The 17,691-nt window shown below is 37.4% G+C and overlaps 2 protein-coding genes across 2 annotated transcripts; both read right to left on the reverse strand.

Annotated features, from left to right (window-relative positions):
* Positions 1 to 727: 727 nt before the first annotated feature.
* On the reverse strand, positions 728 to 4,594 carry HOXC10 (homeobox C10). The gene is made up of 2 exons (XM_065419475.1): positions 3,823 to 4,594; positions 728 to 1,005 (listed from the first exon to the last, which is right to left on the reverse strand). Exons 1-2 carry the CDS (start codon positions 4,586 to 4,588, stop codon positions 728 to 730), a joined length of 1,044 nt encoding a protein of 347 aa, XP_065275547.1. The 5' UTR covers positions 4,589 to 4,594.
* A 10,216-nt stretch (positions 4,595 to 14,810) lies between these two features.
* HOXC11 (homeobox C11) lies at positions 14,811 to 16,920 on the reverse strand. Its single transcript, XM_065419547.1, has 2 exons — positions 16,245 to 16,920; positions 14,811 to 15,043 (listed from the first exon to the last, which is right to left on the reverse strand). Exons 1-2 carry the CDS (start codon positions 16,918 to 16,920, stop codon positions 14,811 to 14,813), a joined length of 909 nt encoding a protein of 302 aa, XP_065275619.1.
* Positions 16,921 to 17,691: the final 771 nt, after the last annotated feature.

Here is a 17,691-nt window from a genome sequence, read left to right on the forward strand (position 1 = left end):
ACCCGCTAGGATACTCTCCTGAAAGCCTTAAAAGGATGAGTCCTGGGGAAAAAAAATACATGGGGGAAGGAAAGTGTTTTAAAAAAACACTTTAAAAAAACCCATTTGTACACAGTTCTATGAAATTTATTTTGCTCCATAAAGGAAGATACATGCAAAGTATAACACATACAGACTATATTTAAATAACACAACCACGATAAATTGACTTTTTTCATAATAAGATACCAATACTGCTTTATTTTTTGTCTTAAATATATGGTTGATAGTATCACTTCATGGGAAGAAACTGCATAACTACAGGATGTGAGCATGTTGCCACTGCAACTTTAATTTACAGACACATATGAAATTCGTCTTTTAGTCGTTTTATTATACAATAGGCAGACTACACTAGAATATGAAAAGCAAACTTTTAGACGCATCTATTATCCTAAACATAATATGCATAGAGAAGGGTCCTTCTGTTTTGTGCTGCACGTAAATAACTTAAACATTTTATAAGCTGTTTTAGCAACCATATCAATCTTTTATTTTACATAGAAACATGGATGCAATATATATTCTCATGCTTATACCGATGCATCTTCGCTCTACAAACTGCAAATACCCAAATGACGCTTATGAGGTCCTTAATTTTTGCATACGCATTGCATTGATACCCAGAAAAAAATGAACAAGGTTTCTTTTTCCCTTTTCCCCTTTCCTTAAATATTATTGAACACGCTCAAGTAAAATTAAAATTGGAAGTCAGTTCGCGAATTCGGTTCTCTCTGTTCATTTTCTTGAGTTTCATCCTGCGGTTCTGAAACCAGATTTTGACTTGTCTGTCTGTCAGGTTAATACTCTTACTAATCTCCAGGCGGCGCTCACGGGTCAAGTACATATTGAATAAGAATTCCTTCTCCAATTCCAGCGTCTGGTGTTTAGTGTAAGGACACCTTTTCTTTCTTCCGCTCTTTGCTGTCAGCCAATTTCCTGTAGTGTTTTCTGCCTTTATATCCTCTGTTAAAAATAACATTATTATATAAGTATCCGTGGAATAGGAAAGAGAATTTACCAGGCTAAAGATTGTTAAAAAACAGCTTCTTTGGTGGAAAACAATCACTCCCCTATACACAAATAAAAGGGTTGTGCTTATGGCCCAATTTATTTTTATTTTTGAGGTGTTTTAGGTTTAAAGGACTCATTAAATACATATTTAAATGTCCAATTGTTTCCACCGACTATCACCAAATCGCTAAATAAATCCACGTTAACAATATGAACCTATACATCAGATCCATGCAGCCAAGGCTAAGTTATAGCTCACACACTAACTATGCCTAGTTCAAGTAACGGATATCATAGTGAAATACAATTTCTTTTCGGCTCTTACACTATTCTAGAGTGCAGGGTTGTCCACACGTCAGACATGTCAACAGAATATAATTTTATGAAATTATTCATGGCCTTTCGTGTACCACATGAAGGCTTTTTAAAAAAAAAAAATCTTAAAATCAACAGTGTAACTTTCCTAAGTTCCGTAATTGTTCTGCCATTGCTTCCTTCTACACACACACATACTCTTTACTACAAAAGCATCATCTAAGGTGAAATCTGATTATTACCCTCTGAAATATCTGGTTCACTGAAGCACTGTCGTCTAACAGAGGTCAGATGCTTGGAGTCTGTGAAGCACAGTAATATCAAGTGTATTTTTCGTAAACACAGACTATGTGAAATGGATTTGCCTTTATAAAGTGTGCGTATATATGTATCCTTTGTAATTATATTTCTTATATATACACACCCTCTCTTATACACGTACACTCACACTTCATAAAGTAAAAGACATGTGTTTGCTATATCTAGATAGCAAATATTTATATAGCAAATATTCAAATCCCAAGTATTTGAGATATATATAAATATATTATAATTCTTTATATATAATACGTGGGATTTGAATTTGATCATGGGAAAATTCTGGCATCAGTAGTCGCCTATATTTATGTCTAACTATGAAAGAAGAAAATGATATGTCCTATGACTACAATAATCCACTTACTTTTATATTCATGCTAGTTTCAGAAGATTCTGCGATTGGAAATAAGAACTTTACTTAACCACTTATGCCTTAACAATGAGTATATTTGCAATTAAGCCACCTTTAAGTTTGCAGATGCCCTTTCATGCTATTGAACCTTTGAAATTCTCGCTAAACCTCTAGCTTTCCAAAATTCTTAAATTGAATTCAAAAATCGCACCTTGGCAATGAATAAAATTCTGATTCAACAAAAAGGGAAATTTAAGCTTTAAAATAATTTTATTTAAAGAAAACCACAAACAAACAAAATCCGCCTCATACTGGCTCTGATGATTAAAAATGCTATTCACGATATATTAATTTCTGAAAAAGCAAAAGTTTGGAAATCAATTACTTTAAACATACACCCATTTTGGTTAACACCAATATTGCAGGAGAAACCTTTATTTCCCAACCCCCACCCAAATTAGAGTTCAAAACCAAAATAATCCTTCTGTTAACTCCCACGAAAATATATCTTGACATGAAAATAGAACGCGCTTTGTGAAGAGAAGTTTGTAGGGATTTTGATAAACTTGACTTTGTGTTTTGTGTATTTGTAACTCAGCTGTCAGATAAAATAATGTCATTGGATGCGGAATAAAATGAAAAGAATGTTTTGGACTATATATTTTGTTTTGTTGAAAGGCCAATTTTAAAGGTGATTTTGTATGAAGATATCTTTCACAAGAACGACAGTGGGTATGAAATATCTGTATGCTCTTCTGGTACCCATACACAGAGGATGTATGTGAGTATACACACTATACCACATGCACGTATATGTATATGCATATACAAACTACATAGTTACTAAACTGCTTCGTTTCTGCTTGATTTCTAGCATATTACAGATTATTGGACACGGAAGCTATTTTAACCCATACACCACAGTCAAATAATAAAATCCGTTGCTTAGATCTCCATCCGCTCCCAATAATATTTTGTGCTATGTATTTTACGCCAAATTTTCAGAGAATTCCACTCATTCATACATATACCTCTACTTAATGACTCAAAATAAATACTTAAAACAGTCTATCTTGAATCTAGGTCTACAAGGACAACTGAATATTAAGATAAACAAACATTTCAACCCACATGAAATCTCTACAATGAGAATACAATATGGTAAATGGAAGTCTCTCCTCATAGAAACCCAAACTTAAAACATCTGTTTCACACCCAGAAACAATTTTGCCTTCACAAACAAGACCTCAATTCGCCAGCAAAAAGCTTTTTCAACCAGCAATGAAATGAAACACAATACACAACCCAAACCTGAGATGTTTGCAAGTGAAAATAAGACTCAATCCGTGTTTTCTTTTTCTTTTTCTCCTCAGACATTTTATACTGAGCAAATAAAAAGAGTAAAAATTGCCTTACACGACCACATAAAACATTTAACTAGAAAATAACATGAGGTAAATGTCTGGCTGAACTGATTTTTGTAATCTCATTGCCATTTCAGACTATTCTAAAAGCCACCTAATCTTATTAAATATACACCGTTCCTAGCAGCTACATACCTGACTAAATACATGCACAAGTCTCCCCTTTAAATAGCGAGAGGATGTGTTTTAACACATTTGACTGCTCTATTTTCTCAGTGATTTTTATTTCGAGTAAGAATTTAAAACCGACTGCAGCAATTCAGACATAAGTGCGGCGAAGTTTGCAGTGTAAAGTGCATCTTATTATTATTATGCTGATCATTTTCTGAAACCAGTTACCGATAATGAATAATACCTTACCTTTTGCTTCATTGTCAGAATTGTCTGTGCTGGTGTCAGTGCTTTTATTCAGGTCTTTCTCTGCTTCCGAAGGGCTTATTTTTGGAGCTGGGGCGCTTGTTTCTGTTTTAATTTCGTTGGTGGGTGTGTTCTGGGTATTATCTGTTTTTGTGTTTTCGGGGAAACTCACTTTAGCCACTGGTGGTGGGGCTTGTTGTTGTTCCAGACGCTCACTCCTTGGGTTCAGACTCGCCCTGGAGTCAAAACTTGCCTCAAACTCATTTGGATTGTTGCAGTTTGGCGTCTTCTCCATAGAGGAATAACCTTGGCCGGCTCGATAGTAGCTAGGAACAGGGACTTCATGATCATTTAGGCAAGAATCAGGCATTTGATTGGGGTAGAGGGCTGTCTCTGTGGCATTTTTCGCCCTTTTATCAGCGTTATACATACAGCATACATTCTCTTCTTTGACATTGGTTGGGAAAGAGCAGGATGGGAGCTGTCTTGCAACAGGTTGTTCGATTCTGTAAGTATTTTTTGGGTCACACCAAGTGTCTAGCTGAGAAAGGTAAGATGGATAGGTGTTGAGAGACAGGCTGGCGGTATTCACCTCGTCTCTTTTGGAAAGAGACGGGATAATTCCACAGTTTCTCATCATTCCACAGCTGAAATCGCTCCCAGGCTGCATATACATTCCTTGGTTAGAGGAATAATTCTCGCCTCTACAGGTACCGGCCAGCGAGTCCATCAAAAAGGAGTTAGAAGTCACATTGTTGGGACATGACATTGTCAGGGAGGGATTTTAAAGAGGAATACTACAGCCAAGGGCTGACATCTTTTTTTTAGGGAAAAATAGCAGCCCCATAATTATCCACGCATTGGTCCCCCACCACGTGACGGCCAGGCCAATGAGGATTGAAAATGGCCTTGATGATTCAGACGCCGATGACGTCACAAGGGTCAAGTTGTTGCGAGCGGAGAAAACTAGCATAGAGCAACAGCGACATCTATCAGTCTCTGCCGGGTAGGGTGTCCGGGACCTTCACTTTGAACAAAGGAGAAAAGCCCCCCGGTTTGCGGGAGTTTGTTTACCAATGAACCAACGCGTGTCTACAGCAGAGTGGGGGGAAACCAAAAAAAAAAAAAAAAAAAAAAAAAAAAGGGAAGCGAAAGCGCAAATACAAGCAAAGTCAAATCCAAATAAAAAGGTCAGGAAATAACCAACCTTAATCCCCCTTCTTTGCTTTGCCTTGCCTTTCTTTCCCTCTTTTGCCTGAAATAAATCCAATTTCTAGTAAAAGGCAGAGACCCCCCCCCAAAAAACCCTAATTCAACTTTCTGCCCCCTCCTTCCCCTCTCTCTTCTTAGCAAGATTCCCGGTGCTGCCCCCCCCCCCCCCTTTCTTCTGTAACAGAACTTGAAATATTTTAGTTGCTGTGGTTTGGGTTTTCATCGAACGTTGGGGTGGATTTTGTTTCTTGTTAACGGTGGGGTGGGTGCAGTTCTTTAAAGGGTGGAATTGTAGGACCGATGCCTCTTGAGACCTCTGCTTTGTTTTTAAAAATGTATTTGGAATCAGGAAAAATACGTAAAATGTTTCACCGAGATGGTTTCAGTCTTTAATTTCGGTGCTTTTTGATCCCCGCAGGTCTAAAATAGTCCTGTGTGCATATTTGGAAAGCAGTTTTTTTTTAATACCAACAAAAAGCCGTTTTCTTTTTTATTTCCTCTTTATGTGTGTGTGTGTGTGTGTGTGGTATGGATAAGCGTTGCATCTCTCGAAATAGACTCTGAAAAGACAACGTTTTTAAAAAATAATCCATTTCCAGTGTTAACTGTCTTAAGTTTCTTTGCTAAAATAGCGTCTGTGATATGCACAAATCTTGCAAAATAAATGTATTCGTGGGGAGGAAAAGGGTAAATTTGATAAATATGATCGATCTTTAAATACAAAGGGACAACATTGCGATGGTGGGGGTTTGTTTTACCTCTTCAGGAAATAACAAAAAAAAATCAAAATTGTATTTGACCAAATATTTAGTACATTGATTTCCCAAAACAAACTTCCCGATTTGGTATGATTTTTTACTGTGGGGATTAAAAGAAAAAGTTTGTTTCTTGACAGATAATTTCCCCTTCCCCATTTTGTTAAACTATTTCACTGTTATGTGGGTTTAACTTTTTTCCCCATTTAATTTAACGACCACAGAACAATAACTACTATTCCAAGTGGCGATGGAATTTTTACCTATGTGTTTTCCTTTTGCCTCATTTCTTTACTGGACAGTTTCTAATGTCGTGTAGCAATTAAGATACATTGTTTTAGTGTATATTAATTTTACTAGGGGGGGAGGCAATCCTACTTACATAACGCTGATTTTAGGTTAGGCGAGAATGGGACTAGCGTATAAATAAATAAAAAGAAAGAAAGCCTCGAATTTCAAGATCATTACAACCGATTGGAAAGACACACTGGTTCAGAGTCACTTTCAAGGGGAAAAAAGCCACCCCCACGACCTTTCACAAGGGAGGGGAAAGGGAGCAAATTCGGGGAAAAAATAACATAGAAATATGAAAAATTGAACCGGACCATTTTGCGTCATTTGTAGCGCTCTAAAGTGTAGATTATTCAGACTTCTGCAACCATCTTTCCCCAAGGTGTTACAGAACTATTTCACAATTCCACTCTGCTTTAACTTTCAAGAGACTTGCCAACCTTCTCTTCTTCAATCCTCCAGTGTGACAAATTTAAATCTCTTAGGCCGAGACAGCCTAAAACTGCATTATACAATTTTGTGCCCCCCCCCCCCCACCTTATACAACATAGTAAAAGGTTTCCTACGCTTCAGACGCCATTTGGTTCCCCTGGAAAGCTATTCGCGACTTTATTGCCTCTATTTGTGTTATCTGCATAGGTCTTTTAAAAACAGTTTGATAGAAATCGTTCAGTTTTATGATATCCAACGAAAATTCCACATAATATTTATAAGCAAAGAATAAAACTTTAGTATGGGAACCAATATTTTCTCATTTATAGGTGATGAAATTAAAGACCAACGCAATTTTGTATTATACTGCTTTTTCCCCCCTTTTCCCCCCTCTTCTACTTTATTTTTGCAGCTGATCTGGCTACCCAATAATTTATGCTGGTCAGTCAAACATTTCACATGTGCATTTCTGGGACACCAGAATTTGACCTTATAGTTTCCTGGATTGTCTGCCTGCAGATTAAATATGTTTTCCTGATTTTTGCCATGTATTCCTGTGCTTTTGTCAAAGGAAGATATTAATGCATTGTATGAACCCTAATCAAGATTAAACTTAACATCAAATAATTTGAATTTTCTCTCTCTCTCAGATCCAGAAGCCTTTATAGAATCTGGAGTAAATGTCGTATCGGTGCGTGCTGTTGGAAACAGAAGATCTACCGTGGAAACCTCATATTTTAAGAATGTCTAAATGTTGTGTATATAAAATAAAGATTTACATTGTTAACTCACTTTGTGTACTAGCTTTTGCCAAAACTATCAATTTATGCAAACGTTTGAAAGATTTTAAACTCTCTTTTTCAAGATGCTGCTCAAGAGCTTTTGAAACAAATAAGACAGCATACAGAAAAATTAGTTCAATCAAAAATAATATATGATTAAAAAAAACTTCAGCATAGATTTTGTTGTTATATCAAAAGAGAATCGAGGTTAGCAAGGAACACAGAGGATCTCTCCAGGAGACCGAATATTGTTTAAAGTTAAAAATAATTAGAAGTATGATAAACATGGGTCATTAATGGAAAAAGAAATAAAATTCATCAGCTTAAGTAGAACCCCCGTTGGGAAAAATGCTTTCCTCTAATTACAGAAAATAAATACGAACAAACGCTATTAAAACTTAAAAGGAGAGAGCCTATGTGTGTCAAAGACTTTAATAACCTACTTTGAATTTTACACACTTTTGTGAAAACAATATAGATGCTGAATGTTCATACACACAAAGCACACTTTGATGCAAATGTACATAGATGCCATAGATTCACAGAGATGTGTACACATGTTCATAGATAACTTTCTGTTTCACATAGACATTTGGAATAACCTGTGGTATTTTATTTATACAAGATCTAAGAAACTAATGAAGTCTATGTCACATAAAAATCTCTGTCTGTGTGTGTGTGTGTGTGTGTGCGTGCGTGTGTGTGTGTGAGAGAGAGACAGGGGGGCGGGGAGGGGGATCCCCCCTTTTCATGTGTGCCTTTCTCTCAATGCCTATGTATATGAAGCAAGCGGCTGATGTTCTGCTATTGTCCTTACTAGGAGGTTGTCCTGTTTTGAGTTCCAAAGGCAGATAATTGCCTAAAAATATCAAGAAATCAGCTAATGTGATTCCGCAGAACCTGTGTTCTTTGTTAGACACACATGGTACGTCTTTAAGGGAGGGGGAAAAAGACTCAAACAGCCCATTTTTGCCCTATGAATTTAGAATGCACGTGTATAATATCTCAAACAAAGAATATCTCACACTTACACATACTATTTTACCTGCCCCCTTTTCAATCTAATTATTTAACCGAGAGTTATGCACAGAATTGCCTCTTATAGCCATTGTATTTTTACCAACTTTTCTTACATTTTTATTACAAATATTCATTTTCGCGTCTAGGAAGTATTTGGAAGCAACACTTTAATGATTACCTTAAATTTGTATTTCTGCCCGGTATTATGCCCCCATGTTGCAGCAGAAATAATTCTGATTTATGACAAAGTACACTGGAGTACAATAACAGTGATGCAAAAATAAAACCCACGCCTTTATATGTTGGCTTAGAAACTGTAAACTATCACCACAAGAAATCTATCAAACTTTACAATCCCTCTTATTCTACTTCCTTCTTTTTGAGTAACTTAAGTCATAGCATTATGGAATGATATGTTCCTTGAGGTGGCATTGAAAACTGTGTTTACGTTTTTCTACGCCCAACATAGCAGTCTTCAGACTCTGATATAGTGGTTTTAGTCTGGTTACCCTTTGATCACGAGGAGAAAATTTGAGAGAGTAATTCAGATACAGGCATGAGTGGTGCGGGTGACAGAAGAAAATAATAGTGTGCCAGGATTTTTTAAAAGTTTATTCAATGGGGAATGTTTCCTGTAATTTTCCAAATGCGTTAACAAACTTAAATGTTACACAAATAACAGGATTGTTCATATCAGAGGTTGTGAAGTCTGAGCAGTTGCCCTGAGAATCTAAATTCCTATATACTTCTAAAGCAATAAGCGTTTGGGGCATATTTCATGATATGATTACATTTGTAAGCTAAAAGGAGAGCTTAAAACGTTTTGAAAATTGGTGCATTTTACTTCTTGGGCGTATTCCTTTGAAAATAATATAATTAGTGAAAAAAAGTGTGTGGAAAAGTCAAAAAGTAAAAAGACTTAAGTGCCTGCTGAAATGTTAAAACATACTAAATTAGAAAAATAGCAAAACATTCAGTCTTTGCACATAGGAAATCTGAAGGAAGTTGTATTAAAATGCTGGTATTTTGTTATCGTCGGCAATGCATGTATAAAGCTGAAATTCCCATCTGCTAAGTGCTTCTAAATAAACATTTTTGTTTCAAATATAGATTTAACCAATTATCAGTCATTAGATGAGTGGTGGGATATTAACAATTCCACTTTTTCATAGGGGGAAAAAAGCTATTTCAAAAAAATTGAATACACATGAATTTCCGCCCCTATTGGGTTGAAATATACTACAGATAATTGTTCTAGGATATGATCACTTTATTTTGCTAGATTCACCTAGATCTGAGAATATAGAATTAATAGTAGGTACAGTAGAATTACAGTAAGTAGCACGAGGGTATACGAATATTTATCTACGTATCTATCTATATTCGGAGAGTTACTTAGTTATCTTTAAAGTCCGCAGCCTGAAATATAACCTTGAAACAAACACTCCTGTTTCCTTAAATACTTATTGTTTGCAAAACTGAATTGATTCAAAGAGATTCAGCTCTTTTAACAACCATTTATACAGAAACATACGGTTTATATCAACCACCTTTTAAAAGCAGTGGAACCGATGTGTTTAAGAATGTATCACTTAATTCCTAGAAAGGTATTAAGCCCTCTTTTTAACAATTAAAACGAACGAATTTGCCCAACTACTTGTAGCGCATAAACAACTGTAATGTTTATATTAAAGTCTGTTCTTTTGTCTAAAACTAATAAAGTCTTTTATGGGCTCCATCAGCTATATGCTATATTCTAATTCATAAACTAAAGATTAAAAAAGCCTTATGAGGTTGCAAACCACATTCTTGTGGTTTCATGTTGTAATTTAGAAGTTATCAAAAGCAGAAGAACGTGCTTAAATCTAACATATGCTGTGCATCCGTATATTTTCCAACTTTATTAAAGACGGATAAGCAAGGCCTTAATGAGACGCCATTTTGGAAAAAAATAATATAAGTCAGGTTTTAATTTTCTCTTTGATAGCAAAGAGGCACTGAGCCATGCACGCCAACCAGAAGAAGTAGTTTGGCTTTTTTTGTTTTCAACTCTAGTGTCAGTTACAAATGCTTTCATTAAAAACCAGAATTACTTTACAAAAGTGATTCCCCCCCGCCCCCCAATGGTAGAGCCCGCACGATATTTCAACACCAAATTATCTGCCCTCCACCCAGAAGAGGGGTAAATCAGGAGGGGAAAAAAATAATGGCCATTCCAAAAATGTTACGACCCACGAGAGTCTGCAAGACAAGGAAACTGGGAGAGCAAGCTATTTATTTACATTGTACACAGCCCTGTCTCTCCGTCGGGCTTAGCTATGACTCCTACCAAAGTTACTCGCACACAAATAAATTAATTCACCCTATGATCCACAGGCGAAGATTAGCTCAATTGATGGTCGCTTCCAATCCACTTGCCAAAGCCAATGTCTTTGTTCTTCGGATTTTCTAATCCCATTTTTGCCAAATTCCAAGGCAACGTCAAACCCATGAGGAAAGTGCAAATGGTAACAGGATGGCTTTCCCTCATGGCTATTGTTTGCCGGTCTTGCTGAGTTGCTCAACAGAGTAGTTTATTTACATGTCACCAAAGAGAACTCGCCCTGAGAGGACCGCACTTATCACACAGTCAAGTTTACGTTCCTCAACTCAAGAACTGTTAGGAGAGTGTGCATGTGAGAGTGGGTTGGTGTCTTTCTGCATGTGTGTGTGTCGTGTGTATGTATATATGTGTGCGTGGTGTGTGAACAGCCTTGTCTAACATAACTACAGTCCCTGTACACTTTATTCCTGGAGGGCATTTGCAGTTCTTTAAAATAAAACAAAAAATCACCTGCATTTTCTGCAGAAGTGGAAGTGATTTCCCCTGTATGGAAGCCAACTTAAATGTACGTTATTATTCTGCAAAAAAGCCAATTAGAAGTTTGTTCCCTCGCCTTCTTCCCCCTGTGCAATATTTCACAACAAAGTAACCTACAGCAGCTTCCAGTATGTTGTGTAGGGAATCCAGGGAGGAATAGGAAACAGGTCGGGTGTTTGTACGTCACATGGAAAGGTCCTTCACAATTAGTCTGTGTGTCATTAACGTAACTACACAGCAAGCTCCCCCAGCCTATGAGGGAGCATTTATTGTGATGGACATTAGATGGAAATAATAATAAAAAAAACCTTGTAAAACTTTTATGCCAAACAAAGTTATAAAAACTTTTCATGCGTTAAGATATCAAAAGGTTTATAACAATAATAAAGCGTGTGTGCTGTGTGTGTGTTAAACCTTCTTCGACATGCAATGAACGCGGCGAGGTTGAGTTAAATATTAGCTCATCATAAACGCCACATTTGGCCCAAAATTTGAATTTAAATAAAAATGTGGGTTCTCCTCCATTCCACACCCCGCCGCCCCCCTAATTCTTTCTCAGGAGGCGGGGACACAGAAAGCCTTTCTGATTCCGCTTTATTACAAAAGGGTTAAAGGTGATGGACTTGACTTTATTGAAGTTCAAAGACATCATATATTCACATTTTTCTTCCTGTGGACCTCTCTCCTATCCCCTCCCCCGGTACAAGGAGCATAATCTCAATATACAGAACTCCACTTGCAGGGTTGGCCTTTTGCGGTTAAGTGTGACGATTTAAAAAAAAAATACATCACAGGACAACCAAATCAAAGCCAACTATTTCCAAATTCATCCAGTGTGGTAGCCAATCCATCCCCACTTCCTCACCTAGCCCCGCCACACACACACACACACACACACACACACACACACACACACACACACACACACACACACACAGAGGCAACCACTCCCTCCAAAAAAGAACATTAACAGCCTTTTCCTACATGGCACTGCTGCTTAATGCTGTTGTAAACTCCCACATGGTCTATAAACTTGGATTTTACAACTAGCATTCCATTTTAGCTCGCGAAAACTTTGAACTAGGCCTCCAGTTTCATTGTGTTGGAGTTGAGCTGAAGACATGGAAGGGGAGGGGGGGGGGAAAATCCCTGGGCAAGCCACCCTTATTTGTTTACTATTTACTGCGGAAGTCTTTTCCTATGGCCAGACGGGGTAATTAAGAAAAATTAAGCTGTTTAGTGCTGCAGTCTTTATTACAATGTCTAGACTACTAGCTTTTGTCCGGACAGTGGCTGCTGTTACGGAGCATTAACTGCGGTTTCTGACCTCGTGATAAGCACCCTATTGCACCGATGCTTAGTTTTCCTAACCTTGTAAAGGTTTGGCAAACAATCGTTAAAGAAAGGTGGGTTTATATGAATAATATTCCTTTTTCTTTGGCAGCTCTTCGACGGTATCAATGAGTGGCTGCATCTGCTAGGAGCATGACTTTGGTCTCCATCCTAGTTCAAAGCTCTTTCATATTTTATTCACTATTCTATCAAGGAATTGTCTACCAAAGAAAGGTCCAGGTTTTGGATTTCCAAAGGGCTGGCATGGTTTTAGGCCATGGGGATACCTCCTTAAACATTTCCACGTTTTAAACATAAATTCAAAGAAGCTCTTTGCCATCTAGCTTTTTTTTTTTTTTTTTTTTTTTTTTTACCATCTCATTTAATGAGAAACATGTCTAAGAACATCACCCGTTCAAATTATACCATGGCGTAACGAGGATGGGTCTATCACGAAAACAAAAGTTGTTTCTCATTTATTCTTTTTGTGTGTGTGCAAGCGAAGCACATTTTTGTGGTTTGCAATTTCCCCTACCGCTGTCACATAAAATCAGAAGCCACCATCAAAGTATGGGGCTGTATTTAAAAGCAATTATGAGAATTTTACAAGAACATTGTCAATGTATGGGAATATAATGTGTTGTTTCTTTGCTGATGTTCTTTTGTTCTTTCTTCCTTTTTCTTTTTTCTTCTCCCCCCACTCCTACCCATACAAAACTCCACATCAAGAGATATGAGAATTCAGGTTGAAAAGCAACAAAACAAAACAACACCCCCCCCCCCGAGTTATTCTAGATACACAACATACATGCATCAAACCACTGACGGCGTTTTCTGTACTTCTTTTTCCTTTAAACCAAATTGTGTCTCTTTAGTCCGCTCAGGAGAGGGAAAAGGCTTTGTGTGAACGTAAAAATGCACTTCTGTACCAGAAGTCTGGGAGTTGAACTTGTTTTCCTTAACCAGGAATTTAAGTACTTGACTTTGCATTTGTGCTTTGTACGTATAAGGTAGTTTATATTTGACTTTATGGAAATACAGCACCTTCGTTTGTGTAATTAGAGTTGCACTCACTTACAAAAGTCAAATAAATGGTGCAAAAGATTAATTACATCCGGAAAAACAGAGCAAGACACATGGAACCAAATACACAGTTGTATTATTGGGCCAAGAAATTCCAATAAAATTTTAAATTCGATGAGGAATACAATGAACCCCACAACAAATGTAAACTTTAACGTAGAGGAGTTATATGAATTTGAACAATGCCACATTGCACTGAGCCAGATGACCATGGATGATTATATATGGTGATAGTATCAAATATATATATTTGATGTCATTGCCATTTAGGTATTAAAAGTTCTATTGGGAAGTCCATACCGCATTGACCGCAATGAGGTTTAAAGAGGGGAAGTACTAATAAAATGGTCAAATAAAATCATAATGTAGAACAGCTTGCAATATCTTTATTTACCACAGAATTTCACAGAGTTTCCCGGGAATTCACTTTACATATACAAAGATCTTTTATTATTGTTGTTGTTTGTTGTTATTGTTCTTCTAGATCCGGGAAAAAATGCATTACGAAATGTATTTACAAACCACTTAGAGACAGTTATTGCAAATATATTCTCGTCCATACACCCCTCCCTCCCCCAACCCCCCAAAAATGTAAAAGTGGGACTGCATAGAATATATATATATATATATGTATATATATATATATTGTATTGAAAATGAACCCATTCTTGCTGCAACGGAATAGAATATTTAAATTAGGTTTCGACAACAGTTCTTGGCATGGATAGCAGGAGAACACAAATGATCAGTGTGGATACGCACAGTCCTATGTATATGTGTGCATGCACACACACACACACACACACACACACACACACACACACACACATTCCCTCCCAAATCAAGGTATCTGAATTAACCATAGAGGGAGGTTTTGGCCGCGTCTGTGATAGCACATGTTAACTGCATATTGAAATCATCACCATGATAATTATAACACAGCACTGCGATTTATTCAAATAGACAAGGATGACTAAATGAAAAAAAAATCCCAGTTGTTCAGACAAAAGGTTAAATAAAAAGTCCATGGTTTTCAAGTCCTTTAAACGTTTAGATATCTGAACTCCTTGCGTTACTTAGAACTGTTCCATACATACAAATATAAGTAACGAAAAGGCTTAAACTTTGAGGTTGCTTGTAGACTCAGACCACAACCCATGCTTTCAGAGTTCCTTCTTAGTACAGATCTACTTCACCAGCAGAGAGGATTGGAAAAAGATGTGTTCACAATAAGGGATTTCCAGAAAAATACTGCAGGCGGTCTCTGCTTAATTTTTTTTCTTTCATTCTTCTGTTCTGAAACCAAATTTTAACCTGTCGATCAGTGAGATTTAGCATCCTAGACAACTGAAGCCTTTTTTCTTTGTTTATATAGACATTGAAGAAAAATTCTCTCTCTAGCTCTCTGATCTGGAATTTCGAATAGGGACATCTCTTCTTTCTTGTACGGGGAGCACCTTAAAAAAAAAAAACAGAAGGGAATGTAAATACTAAGCAAATGCAACACATAGATTCATCTCTAGATCTGACTGCATATATATGGATACATATATACATATTTATAGATGCATGGGATAATATATTTCGCCACTGTTATATTTGCCCATTGTTAGTATAATGCAGAGGTGAGGTTATATATCGTTTTAAGGATTGTGTCCTAGTTATGTTCTAATACACTACCTCTGCACAGGATTCTGTGATAGACATATTTTTAAGCAGAGTTAGGGGTTGTAGGCAGCAATTAATTTAAGCAGGCTTTAAAGAAACTGTAGCTGTTGAAAAACATACGCTCAAGCTGCAAATCTGTTATTTGTATAGAAACAGCATGAGCAATGTTGGAACTGTTGGAACTAGACATTATGTTCCGCATAAGTTTTTGATTAACTTCAGTACCAGCATCCACACACACCAAAATAATCAAAGTAAAATAGAATTTAGCCCCTGAGCAAGAAAAGGGATGCATTGTTTTCATCATGAAACCAACTAGCAAAAGGGGAGAGAGAAAAAAATCTCACCGTGATCGCTAAGTTTAAAAGTTGCTTGGCTTCAGAATTTAAAATACGCCTCTAAGTTTTCTTAGAAATGTAGTGATTTTTTTTTATCTGACCTTAATGACAAAAGACAGAAATTCCACTAGGCTTTGCGAAGAATCAATGCAATTAAAAAATAAATAAAATAGAGACTCAGGATTTAATTAAAATGTTGCACATTTTGCATTTAGCTCCACACCCCCTTAACAAAAGAGAGAGAGAAAAGAAAGACCCAGCATATACTTTTAATTAAAAAAAATCACTCTACATGCATCTTAGTGCCTAAAAGCAAGCACAGGAAACTACAGCAGTGTTCTGCCCAATTGCCTTTTACCCTCAGCAACCCGGGACCAAATCCTTTTAAAATGCTCATGTAAGTTCATGATCAAAGTTAATATTTGCCACGATGGTGTGCTTTCAAAATTTCACAGACTCTAAGCTACTGTGTCTGCGCCTAACATCTCCATTTTTTCAAAGAGCTTTCCCATCGTAAAAATTCTTCTCGTTGGAAGAAAGAGCTTTGTAGGTTATAATAAAATCCTTTGAATGCTTATAAAACTCCACATAAAATTTGACCGACAAAACACCGGGCTAGTCCCTTAACCTTTCCATTTACTGCTCTACCTACTCGAGTTGCTGTTTTTGCTTCCTTCCTTGTTGACAGAAGAAGACGAGGCTGAAGACCCTGGATTTGTGTTTTCCTCTTCGTCTTCCGGGTCTATGCCTTGCTCTCCGCGGGATGATAGTGCACTGGGCTGGGAGTCGGATTCCAGTTTGCTCTCGCTTTTCTGCAGACAGTTCTCAGGCGGGTTCTCTGTCCCGCAGTAGGCATTTTCGAAGAACCGATCAAAGCCCTGGGGCAGGACACTGTTTTTGTTCATGCTGGAGTAGAATCCCGTAGATGCAGGATGGTTAGAGCTGGGATGGTGGTGGCTGTACACGCTTTCGTTTTTCATTAGCATTTCGGTCATGGTGGAAGGCGGGATACACTCTCTATGCATCAGATCTTCCGCGGAATAACACGAGGCGTAATTGCTTCTATGGTGCCATTTACTAGAGGGGTCTAGACCATAGGAGACCTCTCGAACTGGCTGCACTTGCGAGAGGTTAGTGGAATAAGGGTAGGAGATTTGGCGAGAGGGGGCCTGTGGCAAGAAAGATGACACAGTTGAAAATTCTGGGACGTAATAGGTGCAGCTAGGGAGGTAGAGATTGGAAGCGCAACCTGCTCTGTCTCCAAAGTCAGCACTCCTCTCTTTACGCGATTGAGAACAGAAGTTTCCTAGATTCACTGAGTTAAACATCTTTCTCCTTTTCTTGCTCTATAGATAGATGTTTTGGATCCGATGTGCAGAGGGGGAAAAATTTGGGAAGGCGAGATGACGCGCTATCCGTCTTAGTCGCTCTAAGGAACACGTGATCCAAAGTAGATATTGTCATATATCAGTTTGGAGCACTTAGATGTGTAGGAGTGGTTCACTTAGGTAAGATCTCAGAGGTTCAAACGATTGGTTTTCAAACACCGCAGAAACATTATGAAAATCAATTGCAGCTTTGTATTCATTTTCTTTAAGGCACACCCCTTGTAAGCATTCAAAGCAGAGGGCAAATACAAGGGATGGCTTGTGAAGTTTTTTTTTTTTTTTTTTCCTTCCCGGTTTGGATTCTGCTTTCTATTTTTCACGAGGATTCGGATATGGGGTGGGGGCTGTTGGGAGGGAGTGGGAGCTGAGGGAGGGTCTTAGAGATATTTTAACTGTATTTTTCCACGGTTTTTTTCTTTTCTTTTCTTTCCATGCTAGTCACATTTTAGGTGTGACAATGTAAAGTCTTTAAGTAAGCTCAATAAAAAGCCCAGGGAATGCGCTGAAGATTCATAAGTAAGTTTTCAAACATTTCTCAAAATCTTGCTACAGTGGGGCATACACATATCTCTGTGCCATTGGGCTTTTAAAATTATAGTTGAATATATAATTTGGGAGGGAAGGGGGGAAGTGGCTAATTAGCAAGCTTCTAACATTAGCTAATTACATTGTTCTATCTATGTGCATACCAACTGTACATAAACCAACGTG

The sequence above is a fragment of the Emys orbicularis genome, chromosome 19 (genome assembly GCF_028017835.1).
Source record: "Emys orbicularis isolate rEmyOrb1 chromosome 19, rEmyOrb1.hap1, whole genome shotgun sequence".
Taxonomy (NCBI): Eukaryota; Metazoa; Chordata; order Testudines; family Emydidae; genus Emys; species Emys orbicularis.

What these genes read in the sequence shown, in the direction of transcription:
- HOXC10 (XM_065419475.1), bottom strand. Translation starts at nt 4,588, where the DNA reads ATGTCATGTCCCAACAATGTGACTTCTAACTCCTTTTTGATGGACTCG. An exon ending in TTCTGACAATGAAGCAAAAG is followed by an intron (nt 1,006 to 3,822) that starts GTAAGGTATTAT and finishes TATTTTTAACAG; the next exon opens with AGGATATAAAGGCAGAAAAC.
- HOXC11 (XM_065419547.1), bottom strand. Translation starts at nt 16,920, where the DNA reads ATGTTTAACTCAGTGAATCTAGGAAACTTCTGTTCTCAATCGCGTAAA. An exon ending in AAGCAAAAACAGCAACTCGA is followed by an intron (nt 15,044 to 16,244) that starts GTAGGTAGAGCA and finishes TTTTTTTTTAAG; the next exon opens with GTGCTCCCCGTACAAGAAAG.